Source organism: Artemia sp. Qi Xiang Cuo, chromosome 9 (assembly GCF_049724085.1).
Source record: "Artemia sp. Qi Xiang Cuo chromosome 9, ASM4972408v1, whole genome shotgun sequence".
In the NCBI taxonomy this organism is placed as follows: domain Eukaryota; kingdom Metazoa; phylum Arthropoda; class Branchiopoda; order Anostraca; family Artemiidae; genus Artemia; species Artemia sp. Qi Xiang Cuo.
This window is the reverse complement of record NC_142802.1, coordinates 25,400,975-25,414,616: the sequence shown is the minus strand read 5'-3', so window position 1 is coordinate 25,414,616 and position 13,642 is coordinate 25,400,975. Positions and strand designations below refer to the sequence as shown.

General features: G+C 34.9%; 2 protein-coding genes across 3 annotated transcripts in view; one reads left to right on the top strand and one right to left on the bottom strand.

The window, feature by feature from the left end:
- The window catches only part of mor (SWI/SNF- related protein mor), a 71,137-nt gene extending 67,379 nt beyond the window's left edge, over positions 1 to 3,758 (top strand). Inside the window, exons 17-18 of the mRNA XM_089094415.1 lie at positions 1,701 to 1,829; positions 3,460 to 3,758. Of these exons, the coding sequence (XP_088950541.1) occupies positions 1,701 to 1,829; positions 3,460 to 3,633 (303 nt within the window). The 3' untranslated portion in view covers positions 3,634 to 3,758. The remainder of the gene's footprint in view (positions 1 to 1,700; positions 1,830 to 3,459) is intronic.
- A 2,975-nt stretch (positions 3,759 to 6,733) lies between these two features.
- LOC148948485 (uncharacterized) overlaps positions 6,734 to 13,642 on the bottom strand; it is a 45,143-nt gene continuing 38,234 nt past the window's right edge. For both annotated transcript variants that reach the window (XM_089094413.1, XM_089094414.1), the window contains exons 5-6: positions 8,105 to 8,434; positions 6,734 to 6,982 (exon numbers count right to left, since the gene is read on the bottom strand). In XM_089094413.1, coding sequence (XP_088950539.1) covers positions 8,106 to 8,434 — 329 coding nt within the window. In that variant the 3' untranslated portion in view covers positions 6,734 to 6,982; position 8,105. The remainder of the gene's footprint in view (positions 6,983 to 8,104; positions 8,435 to 13,642) is intronic.

The window sequence follows — 13,642 nt, the reverse complement described above, 5'->3', positions numbered from 1 at the left end:
TTTGAAACTAAAAGTGGGTAATTTTAAATGTTGTCTTCCTTTTTGTTCTTCAATGAGGCACGTGGTGTCAACTTTGGGTGAAAATAACCAATATACCTGTTATAAACCAATCATGAGAAAACAGGGTGGTGAGGTTTTCTTGGAAACTCTAGGGTGTGTTTTTGAAAATACAAAAAGATGTATTTTTAGGCCAGTATTTTTTGTTCTTTTTTATGGTGGGGGAGGGTTCTTTTATCCCTCCTCCTATATGCAGAAGTGCTTTTGGTAATGTTGATGTGTTTTCACTTAAAAAGGGATGCTTTTTTGATAGGTGAAAAATTTCTCCCGTAAGCTGACATCTTTGTGTGCCATTGACACATGGTAAGTGTGTGCAATTAATTCTATCAGACGAAAGGGCAACGAAAATGGAATTAATTGAGACACTAATGTTATCCATCGTTGGCAAATAAGTATACTCAGAAAAGTAAATCGCTAAATTTCTCATCTTGCTTTTAACGTTATACCTGATTCCTTAAGTGTATCTCACGGTTTTGTCGCGTGCCCTTATTAGGTGCTTTGAACGGTCTTGCGTTTTTTATCAATCTGACAGGCAACGTCGACTCATAAAATTAAACCTTTGGAGCAGTAGTGTGACCCAATGGTAAATTATTGGAATTAAGCTCTTTTTTATTACAAATATCGGAAAGTACAACTTGTTTTGTAATAAAACGTTGATTTAGACGTCTTTCCCGAAATATATTCTTCTTTGTTGTTGAAATATTTAGGGCGAAAGTTGATGTCTTGTATATTGGAATTTAATCAATCGAAGTAACCCCGTTTAAGGAATGCTCAGATACTCTTTCCTGGGAAATATTACAAAAGCAAAGTTCGAGTGTCAACAAACTATTTTGAAGTTTTTAATAGCAAAATGGTTGTAGTCTAAAAGATTCTTTTGGCCTCAATAAATTTTCAAAAAATGCGGATTCAGGTGTTAAAGTTCTTTGGACTTCCTGTGCAAGTTTTCATGCTGAAGTTGAGTGTGTAGTCAGTTTTTTCCCATCAGCCACCACAGTTTTGATTCAATTAATTTTTTTTATTTTTTACGAAATTTGGGTGTTTTTAATTCTTAAAAAGTCAGGTGTAGCATAAGACAAAGAGAAAATTTTGCTTAAACTGTTCTTAATTAAAATATCTTTGGGTCCTTCTATCACTTTGTTCTGTCTTAAACGCTAAAACAAAATTTCGTTCAAAAAACAAGGCTTAGTAAACCCAATGACAAAAACACTAGGCAAAAATATATATAAAGTGTATTTCCAGATTGACGGGGCAATCTTATAAGTTTTATCAGAATTCTAGTTCTCAACTAACCCCCATAATGCCAAAATAAACCTTCAAAATGAAATGTCATCTCTTCAAAAAGTAAACAATAGAAAATTAGCAATTTTTGTTTCAAATATTCTTAATCAAGACGGTATTTGCGTTTTTTTAATTCCTTTTTTTTGTATTAAACTCTAAAGAAGAATAATATTTATAACAAACTTTTTTCGGATTAACGAGGTAAAGTTGTGAGTTTTGCAATGTAAAGCTCCTGTTTTCAGATAAGCAAAAACGAAATTACTCCAAAATTTCGAATTCGAGTTCTTTTGTTTATTTATTTGTCTGGAATAGTATTTTGAAAAAGAGAGGATAGCGCTTATAGCAAGTTTGTTACGTATTTGTAGATGAAGAAATTGGAAATAAAGCTTCGTCATTTCGAAGAACTTGAAACAATAATGGACCGAGAGAGAGAAGCTTTGGAACACCAAAGGCAGCAACTGCTTCAGGAACGCCAAGCATTCCATCTTGAACAGGTAGACTTTATTTTCCTAATTCTCTTTTCTGTTGTACCTGCAAATCGATACTGGAAATTCTGAATTACTTGTTTTCTACTGACACAAAACTGTATTATTTGTACGGAAAGCTAAGTACAAAATCATCTACTTCCTTATTTTCTTCATTTGAATCACTGCTTCCTTTGTTTTTTGTGATTTTCTTTTTCTTCCAAAATAAATAGTAGGGGTTAATTTGAAACAAAAGCTGTTAGTAGCTCACCCTCACAAGCGACGTTTTCGGTGTGTCACCGATTGTGGTATTAGAAAATAAATTATTACTGCTATTATTATACTTATTATATAAGTTTATTACTATATTATAATTATTATACTATCAGTATTGTCGGAAATAATAGCCTAGATAAAGGAAACTAGGCTCTTACTTACTAACCACTAACAGCTTTCTCGCGTCAAAATTTTGTTGGCTGGAGAAATCTTTTGAAAAAACAAATTTTAGTATAGATGATCTGATATAGTTATTTAGTAATACTAAACAAATGTTACAAACAACACCATTGTGGCCATTGTCCTTTGATTTTGCAAATGTGTTTTTAGCTTAAAAAGATACTGTTTTTTCGAATAAGGAATGATGTTCGATGGAAGGTAACAAAAACAAAGAAAATTACACATCACAGAGCAAAAAAATTAAGTTACACAAGACATAAATGAATGGTGTATAAACTATGCTTAAAAAAAATAATAAAAAAGAAAAACGTACCAAGGACAATGAAAGTAAAATCTGATCGTTTGAATTGGTGAGTATCGGTCGGTCATTTTTTTAATGAAGAAGATATGAAACTATGCAGGTTTTGATAATAACAGGTGGAAATTAAAAAAAAAACGAACTTGAGTGAAAAATCAGCAATAAAAAAAGCTGAAAAAATATGGTACCAAACAGTTTAAGAAGGTGTAGCTGTCTTTGGGAATCAACAGGTTGTTAAACCTTGAATTCCTACGGATGAAAACCCTCTTCAGATTCAACTATTTAGTTTTACTCATTGATTTCCACAGTTTAAAATGGCAACACTGGCGAAAATATAGTTCTGCCCTAAAACTTTCACAATTTCGAAACAACCACCATAAAAATCTCAGAAAAGTGCGATTTTCAGGTATGAATAAACCTAAGATGTATCCAGGGAAGAAAAGTGTAATTTTTTTCTTGGTACTTTAAATAATATCTAATTTCATAATGTGCGTTGAGTATTTATTTTCCATCGGTTAAATTTCCCGATATGCCCAATGGACTTTCGCCTTGATAACTCTTCTCTAAAATGTTTTTGCTCTTTTAAATTACAATTAAGTGTTTGTTTTTTTATTGGCCTCCCTCCCCCCCCCCCTGAACATAACCCAGCTATTTTTAACTCTACCAGGATCTAATACTTGCCCTTGTCCCTGTAGTAAAGGACTTGCTCTAAAACTTAAAATTAAACTAGCCTTATCCTCGCTTAATATAGTGGCATTGAAACATGCTTTTTTATCCCACCTATCTGGTGCTTTCGAGTGGCAACTCAGACTGTTAAAGAATCTCTCTTGGCCTGCAGCAATTAAGTAATAAAAATTACTTTTAATATTTAACATATCTATTTGATTTTTTTTTCTTTTTTTTTAGTTAAAGGCAGCCGAAGCTAGAGCCCGGCAAGCAGTGCAGATGCAACAACAGCAGCAACAGGGTCCGCAGCCGACTGTACAGGGTCCTCTACCAACTCAAGCAGTTGCCAGTCATCACCAACTGAATGTCCAACCAGTTCTGCCACAGCCTATTGCCCCACAGACTCCACAATAAGTTAAATAGTCTTACTAGCTTGTGTCTTCTTATCTCTCAGTTTTGTCCTATTTCTATGTATTACATTGTGCTTTTGTAACTTTAATTTTGTAAATGAATTTTTAGCTATAAAATAATACTTTTTTTCTTTTTTCTTCAAGAAAACAATCAAAACTGCACCCAGAAGGATAAACAGTTTTTTTTATGTTCCACTTTTTGCTGCATCAGCTGTCTGGGAAGTTTATTCTTCGATTCAGTAGATGGCAGTTTCTTTTCTGTGGCAGTTTTTCTGATAATACCATGAGCTGTGGAAACGAAAGTACCGGTACTGAAGCTTGAAAAATTATGGAATGCGAATCTGTCCTTTCAACGAAGATGGTTCTAGCAAAAGCTCTTTCTATTCTATCGCCGACAGAGAATTGTTCTCCAAGCTCAATGACTCTGTTGAAGCATCGATATTGTTCTCGCAACATCTAGTTGGCTATTAGAACCAATTTTTAGCTAGCTGAGGCAAAGAAAAATGGCTAAGGTTACTTATGGGCAGAAATCAGATAGGAAAAAAAGAAATCTACCATTCCATTCCCCATCCAATGCTTCTCTAAATATAATAACCACTGCTGTCACAATTACGCCCCCGCCCCCCCCCCCTTTAATGGGCCGGATATAATGCTAGGCCATATACAGAAGTTTAGTGAATTTTTATTTATTTATTTATTTCAAATTGGCTTTATCGGAATTATGAACAAACCGTTGACGAGAAATAAGCACAAACAAAATTGCAAACAAAAAAAGTCAGTAATTTGTTATGTAGCCTAGAAGTGTTTTTGGCTCCATTGGGGGGAGGGGTTCATGACCAGGTCAGGTGCAAAACACTCCCTAACCCCCCCCCCCCTTTTTTTTATATGACATCTTTAGATCGAAAAAAACATTATTATACAAAACATTAGTATTCTTTTTTTTTTTTTTTTTTTTTTTTTTTTTTTTTTTTTTAGAAAATAGTTGGTGCTCTAGCTTCATCGTAGATTCACCCTTTTCTCTGTACTAAAAACCACAATAAGTCATCTTTTCATTGTCAGGGTCGCTTTCAGTTTTACTGTGCTCCAGCCCCCTCACCTTAATGCCTGGATACAGCCCTAGCTTATATACAGATTTTGTAGTTTTTTGTTTTGGTTTTTGAATTGGCATTACGAACGAATTTTTGATGAGAAATTAGCTAAAAAAAAAACATTGCATACCAAAAAACCAGCTAATTTTTGTGTTAAGTCAAGGGCCATATCCAGGCAGTAGAAGAGAGGGGAATAGATGAGGCTGGAATACGTTTAAACTCGATGTTACTCTCGAAATTCAATAAACAGAATTTTTACTGAGTGTAATAGACTGAAAAATTTTGTTATTATAGTGTTCCCTTCAGAAGAGGGGATAAATTGCATTGTTACCGAAATAAGTACAAAAAAGAATGTTGAACAACAAAATCTGGAAGCTTATTGTTTGGCATAGGACTCTATAGAGAACTTTTTAAAGAGAAGGAGTCTCTGCCTTAAGGGCTGGGCCAACGTAGCTGATTTCCAAATCAGCGCCGATTTTAAAAGAAATCAGCGTTGATTTGAGCTTGAAAAATTTTCTAGTTTTCGGTGCCAATTTACAAAATCAGCGCCGATTTTCATCATGAACGTCACAAAAAAATAGAGATACAGATAAACAGTCAGCCAGAGATGTCTGTGGTGAAAGATCCTGCTAGTGAGCTGAGAACTAAACTGAGAATTAAGCTGAGATCAGTCATGCAACTACTAATAGAACTCCAGTTGACTATTTGTGTCCATGATTCTTTGTTTTGAAAATCTCGCGCAATAATGTTTTCTTTCAACCAATTTTTCTTACCACTATCGTTTGTCCACTGATGCTGAAATCGGTTCCCGAAATCAGCTAGGTGTGCCCAGCTATTTGGCAGCCCTGCTGGCTGCCAAATTTGCTTTTCACTTAAATCATTAAACAGTCAAAAGTAATACCTCCAGAAGTCCTAGTACGTGTATTATGTAAGAACTGAGAATGGATAATATCTTAGTTAAGTCGATTCTTTAATTTCAATTGCTCCAAGGCTTTCAAACTCGTAACTAGATAAAACTATCAAACACAACCTAACGGCGTTCTCCCTCAGTGCTTAATTAATTTTAGTTAAATATGTGATTTATTTTTGGTGCTCCAAGAAGATTTTAAGAGCTTGAATTTTCGGGTTTTCCCTTACCAAATTGCTTATAGCAACGTGTTGCAATTCATTGTGTCATATCGTGCTTGATCGAGCAATAGGCCCCAATAATCTCTTATATAACGATATCATCGATATCATATAATACCGATATAACGATATCATATAACGAATTATCATCTTATTCTATTCTTACATAAAAATTCCAAGTGGGATCAAACGTCTGCCAAATTTGTTGTTTCAAGTGTTTTAAAGCTTGTATGCATAAATTTATTTATTTATAAGCTTATAAATTAATAATAAGCTTATTTGCTTATATGCTATACTGGAAAGGATACATTTTGTAATGTATTTCCTGTTTTTTGCAATGACCGCTAAGGAACGTGGCCGGGGTCTGTTAAAACTTCCGTAGTAGACAAATTTGTTATATACTTAGTATATTAAAACAGAAACTTTTTAGTATTGGCTTCTAAAAGAATATCGAGTATTTGGTGACCAAGATGTTTTTTTTATTGTCATTCCTGGTACTAATCTCTAGTGATGGAAAATATATTAGGAATGATGAAGGTACAGAGTTAGGAGTCGACCTTTTTCGTTAAAATTCCCACCTTGAAAATTTGATTTGACGCTATGTTTGACCATGATGAGTTCTGGGGCAAAACTGGCTTAGAAAGGAACCTATTATCCTGCTGGTCACTTTTAGCCCTTAAAAGGGGCACCCAAGCTCGTTATTGTCGGCCGCATAAGAGGGGGAAATTCCATAATTTTATAATTAATGAACCTATAGAGTTAACAACCACTCAAATGTTTTGAGGCTTAGATCCCAAAAATTTACTGACTGCTTGGTTCGGCTTCTGAATAGGCCATTTAAAGAAGTAAATTTGAAAGTTGAGTAATCTTGAAAATTGCACAGGACTTTAAAAACGTTTTAATCTGGGAAACATAACTATAAGTATACATATATGTATAACTATATTTGTCGGTCATTACAAAAAATCGGCAAAAGACGTATAGAGTACAAAGGATTGACGCTTTATAGGAGACATTCCAAGCAACTTTGGGCCAGTAGAAACGCTCTCTACAGAAGAAGATTTTGCAAAAAATATTTCCGCCAAACTGTGATTGAAGCAAATCTTCAATGAAAGTTTCTAAACCATTCAGCTGAGTCTGGAAAATAAACGACTGTTTAATATTTTCAATATTTTGGACAGAAGGCATCTACACATGATTTTGTTATTGTTTTCTTTTTTTTGGGGGGGGGGGGATTAAAAGCACAAAAATGTGGGAATTATACAAAAATGTAAGGAATATTGTGAGTTTTCGTGTTTTCATTGGCAGCTTTGGCCCGAAGCCATATTCAATGGTAACTTTACTAATACAAACATTAATGTTTGTAACATTTAATGATATCTAAAAAAAAAAATAGGAGTAAACTTCAAATTTTATAGTTATGGCAGAGGATTATCAAGACTTGATCCGGTATTCCCAAATACGAATTTTTAAAGATAAAAATACTTTACGGATTACTCCAAAAAGTAATTCTTAGAAGAAGTGGCTCTGGATTGGTAAGTCAAGAGATCACAGATTTGACATTTTATTGGGAAGAAAAGAATATCTGGAGTGTGTTTCAGTTACTTAACCCTGTTTTATATGTTTCTGCTTTGCTTCCTTTTTTTACTTTCACTTTCGTCTCGTTTTTTTCATAAAACTGTTCGCCCTTTCAGATTTTTTTATTTTTCCACTGTTATCCTTTCGAAAGTACAGTGAAACAATGTATGTTATAATACTTGTTGGAAGTTTGGAATCTTAGATATACTATCTCATTACTTGATTTTCCTACTTTTGTTAGGGCATCGTAAGCATATCACAATCTTTTGTGATTTAAATCAGTACATATCACTTCTCACTAGCCAGTTTTCCGGAAAACAACCAATATTGACATACTCTTAGAAAAACTAATAAATATTTGTAGCCTATAAGCTTGTATTGTCAAAGTAAATTGACATAAAGAAAGCCTAATATGCATAAAATCTAGTTACAACATATCATAAGTATCTATAAGTAGCTCTCAATTCTTAAATCCGGCAAGTTTTTAGTAACCAAGTAATAAGATACTACTACTGACAACTAACTGCAGTACCATGCCGTCTGAGGCCAACACAGCTGCGCACACTCCTCCTCCGTCCCAATCCATTCAAAGCTTCCCTTTTTATACCCTCCAAGAAGTTCCGTTCCCCTTAATTTTTCCTTACGATATCCTCCTATCGTGCCACTTTAATTTATACTCACACTATTCGCTTTTGGGAGGAGTTCGCTCTTTCGGTGTTTCCGGTGCAGGTGTTGAAGCTTTTGAAGTTGCTGACTCTTCATTGCTGCCATACTGATCATGCAGTGCTGAGAGCCTTTCTGCGAGCAAAATGGATCGATGCGTGCTTCTAAGCACTCTTGCGTAGAGGAATTTGCACTGGTCCTCAAGAAGTTTCAGTCGCTCCTCTTTGTCTAAGATCTTTACACTTTCAGTGTCAACAATTTCGTCATTTGATGGTAATGCCTCCGATTCTGTCGGTGAAGCAATGCGGGATTCTTCCGACGATGGGCTGTCTATGAATATGGGTGTATCTGAAAATTTAAAACTATTTCCTGATTTAATCATTCCAACTACTACGATATAATTGTAATAATCAACCATAGAAGGAGATCTTTTGCTGATAAAATCATTATAAATATAAGAGATGAAAAACAAACTTTAGAAGTTACAAGAGACAGATATAGGTGAAACTTAGAAGATAAGAGAAAATATAATATGCACTAAAACGGATTTATTTTAAAGGGAAAACCTAAAACTATTAAACAGGAGGAAAAGAGTGGGAGGGATAGAAGAAAAAAGAGGATGGGGAGGGGATTGAGCCAAATCGATTGAGTCTATAAAACAATTATCGATTTATATTAAGCAACGAAGATAATTGTGAATGCGCCAAGCATCCGATTGTTAACATGCAGATGTGCCAATTCATGTAAATGCTGAAGAGGGGATAAGGATTTATTTTTTTGTTTTTATTCTAATTCAAATGCAAAACATATTTTAGTTAATATCTAGGCAGAGGGTTTTCTTTTGTAGAAATTCATAAAAAGCTATATTTCAGAGCCTAAGTGCGAGGGTTCGATTACCCTCCCTCCCAATGAATGCCCCTGATAAAATGTGTTGAACTTTTTTGTGTGATTGTCTTTAAGTATTAAGATTTTGCTAAAGTGGATTTTGATAAGGGCTTAGTCCAATTGCACAAAAATTAAAAACAACCCAGATACTTTTACCCTAAATTCTAAAGAAATAAAAAAAACGATATTGTCCTAATTAATCTAATTGTCTCAACTGGGAGGGTCGATTCAAAGTTAGACAAGTAAAAAGCAGTTTAACAAGCTGGATATAAGGAATTTACAAAGTGGGATGTATTTCTATGGTGCCTCAGAAAATGCATTAGTAAATTAAAAGCACTCTTTGTAGACTAAAATGGGAGGAGAGGAACTTTACAGTTGGTGCATTCGTATCGGCTGAAAATAAAAATTTTATTTGGATCTTGAGTTTCATCTGCCTCTCAGTTCTTTTGAGACATATGCTCCTTCTAGGCCCAAGTAGTTCACTAAACAGAACTGGAGTCGTATTGATATATTTACTTACCAGATGCTACTTGATTCGTATTTAGATAAGATAAGGGTTCCGTTTCATTTGCTATCGCGGGTAAAATCTGACTGGCTTCTCGATTTGAATTGTTATTTGCTTGAATTGGTGCATATTATGAAAACGGCTGCATCCGCTGCAGTTTCATCGGAAAAAATAAAGCTGAATACCCGTAAGAGAGGCTGGTCAGATTTTCCTTGTTTGAAGGTTGAAAAGTCTCGCCATGTGTTTTGATCGGGGATGATTGTGAAAGACTGTGATCAGGATGGGCTTTCAAAATTATGAGTAAATACCAATATCAAAAGAAGGTGAAATCTTGGAAAAAAAAGTCGGCTTAAGGAGCTATCACAAGAAATAAAAAATAATCCTCATCAGCTATGGCGTGGAGTGTCTAAACTTATCCGTTCTTCTTCGTCACCGCCCGATAGCATTGAAATAAATAGATGGTTTGAACATTGTTCTTCAATTTTTGCGGCTGATCCTCCATCATTAGAAAGTAATTTCCGGGACATTCTGATACAGCATTTTGATCGACTAAACTATTACAGTAACTGGCTTACTATTATCCCGTCGTGTGTTCTATCTTTTGTTAGTCGTCTTCCTCTAGGAAAATCGCGTGGGGCATATGGTATTTAGCCGGAACATCTGAGGTATGGTACCTTTAGACTGTTTAGTCACATAGCTTTATTATTTCAAGCAATAGTATTGCAACAGTCTGTCCCACAATGTTTGTGTAAAGGGGTCGTTACTTGTATAAAAAAAGAAGAGGAAAGACCCTAAAGATTGTTCTTCGTACAGGCCCATCACTATTTGTTCAGTTCTAGCAAAGTTACTGGAGAAGATACTGTGCTCTATAGTAACAGCGCAAGCGGATGTGGGTGACATTCAGTTTGGTTTCCGGTCTCGGTGTTCAGAATTCACAAGCGATTTTTATTTCAATTGTTGAAAAGTTTAAGAAACGGAAAACTCCGTTATTTGTCTGCGCAATAGACATATCTAAGGCATTCGATTCTGTCCTACATTCGCCAGCAGTCCTGTCACTACTAAGGACAGGAATTGATCCCTTTGTCTATAAATGTCTGTGGCAATGGTATCGAAAATCTTAAGTAAGATCTTGGTCTGCAGGACAGCTTTCTGGACCTATAGACATACGTAGAGGTATTAAACAAGGCTCAGTAATCAGCCCTGTGAATGCAGTAGTTCTGCGACAAAATCGATAGAAGAATTTCTGATAGAAGATGGAATTGATGCTTTAAGATATCGTTTGATAACGTTTTAAGATATCATTATATGGCAATTCCATTTAAAGCCGCTTGAAATGGTAACACCCAGTAATTTCATAGTGGTGACAGACACTTCAGGGGAGATTATGCAGGAGAAAGAAAGGGAAGTTTTAAGGAAATTAATAGTTAAAACCGTTGACATTAAGGGGTTGATTCTCATATCATTAGTAAAAGCTTCGTTTGATATCGAGTTCAAGGGGTCCATAGGTCTACTTTTAAAATTTTTGAAAAATGTCTCTAAGACAGTCAGATCATCAACAAATTTCTATCTATCAGGGAAATCGACATCAATGTTGTTTATCATTGCAAGAAAAAAAAATTGAGCCTAAGAGGGTTCCCTGGGGCATCTCTTAATACATTGGGAGGGGATAAGAATATACATTCAGATATTTGACGACTTGCGTTCTATTAGAAAGTAAAGACACAACTATTCTAATTAAATAGGGTTCAACTTCAGATTCATTGGGTATTTTTTCTACCAGTGTATTGTGGTTGATTAAATCAAAATCTTTCTGCTAGTCCACTGCAATAAAATTGAGCCAGGTATTAGGTTTTTCAAGTGTGCTACCTATTGTGTCCATGAGGTGAACAATATAGTGGGTAGTAGATGTGGAGCGTAGGTTTCCGAATTGTCTTTAGTCAAAATTTAGTATTATGTTTACTTTCAACCATTCAGCTAAAAAGCTTTCATATAACTTGGAAAAAACTAGAGTAAGAGTAATGGGCTAGAGTAAAACCTAGTAAAACCTAATTTCCAACAATTTGGGAGGAACCTACCAGTAGAGGTAGTTTCATTAAAAAGAAAGGACAAAAGGGTTTAAAGATGGTCAGCTAAGGCTTTAATGAGTACAATCGGGATTTCTAGCGGACAATTACTGTACTTTTTTATGTTCTTAATTTTGATCTCCACATGTGATGGCGAAATAACGGGGAAATTGAGAGAGCATAAATCATAAGGAGTGTCAAAAGAGAGGGGAGGGAGGCTCTGAACTATGAAGGAAAGAATTTTTTTCAGATTGGCTGTAACTGTGGGCTCCTGTTGGAAATAAAAATCTCTATGATCATGGGTTTTTCCGTAATTTTGTTTTATTCATTCTTATACCATAATTTTGGCTTAGTAGAAAACAAATCTTTGACTTTACATTTGTAATATGAAGAAGCAGATTTATGAATGTCTTTTTTTATGTGTTTACAAAGTAGGTTAGCTTCGGATGTTTTACCATTCATAAGTAGATTTATTTTAATTCTAATAAGAGACTATCATTGGAAATTTGGGCGGTAAGAGAATTCAGTAACAGAAAAAGTATGATTAAAGCCGGAGAGAGTCCTCATTGATAATGTGGTAAAGCTTTCTAATTTAGTTAATTATTAATTTAGTAAAAATATATAAGACGCAAATATGAAGTTTTGAAATACCACTTTTTGTTAAGATAAGGAACATATCCTGCCAAATTCTGTTTAACGGGACATTGTGAAATTACCACTTCGTAGCAACTATGTGGGAAGGCGTGGTTGATAAAAATGTATAAAAGATAAATTTTATCGGAAAGGGAGATCTGATGCTAACTTTATGCCGGACTGACCTCTGGTCCGTTGTTTTTAGAAATACCTTGGAATTTTGTCTTATCATTGTAAGTGTCTAAGTATCTTATTGTATATTATTGTAGTTTCTGAGACTTGTGGTCTACTTGGGACAGCCAGTCCCAGTAGAAAGAATATATCCGATTCTATTATATGTTAAATGAATAAAAGTATTGTATTTTAGACAACCTCTCTACGATCTACCTTTAGCCCCTCGAACATACCCAGTCGGTACGCCTCATTACTTCGGTCATAGCCTAAGGCACGCTACCAAAGTTAAATTACCTTAGGGCTAGAGTTTATCTCCCCTATAAAGGGAGAATAAAGGCATCTACGACAACAACACCAAAATACCATAAAATACACTTCACAACAACTTTACAACAACTGGTGGTCGCTAGAAAAACTGGGTCGAGAAGGCTAGATAAAAATAGTAGATTGAAATAAGATGGCTTTACCAGAGGAAAAAATGACTTCCCTATCAACAGTACTTGAAATTGCAAAAATTATACCATTCAGATGTAGATGAGTTTATCGAAAAATTAAAAATTTTCGACGAACTATCTGAACCCTTTGAGGATAAAGTCAAAGAGGAAAGCGTGGTAGCTAGACTAAAGTAAGGTACACTAAAGCATTTTGAGGTAAATATGGAAAAAGAGCCCAAGGACATCGGTCCTCTAATTGATCATAAAAAATAAAATTAAAAGAGACAAGCATCTCCAAGAGGCTAAGAGACGAGATATTAACATTCAATGCCTAAATTCTCATCAGGAAATGTGCCGACAAAATTTGTAGATCCGTGTGTTTACAATTAGAAAAAGGCGGAAATGACGAGACAGTACAGAAAGTACAACTACAAACTTTTACCCAAGGGTTACCAAAAAAGTTATTAAGACTAATATTATCGCGGAAACCAAAAAATTTAAAGCAGGCTATAATACTAGTCGAAACAGAGGTAAAAATTGACGAGGCAATGAAAAAGTTTGATCAGATATCAATAAATAACACAGGAGCCCAAGAAAGTATAAAATATAAAACGGGACAGAAAAGGGTGAGCGCTGAGGAGCCGAATCGTGAACCAAAAAGGCGCGACGGAGGCCGAGGGCCGCCGTCTAGGGAAATAGTTGACAGATTCCACGACCTTGAAAGATTAGCAGCTAATAACTATACAAAATATGGGCACCCTCCCCCACCAAAGACAGATAGTTGGGGAACCAACAAGGACAGATCAAAAATATTTAGAAATAACCAGGAAACAAACAAACAATTTAAGAGAAAATTTTATTG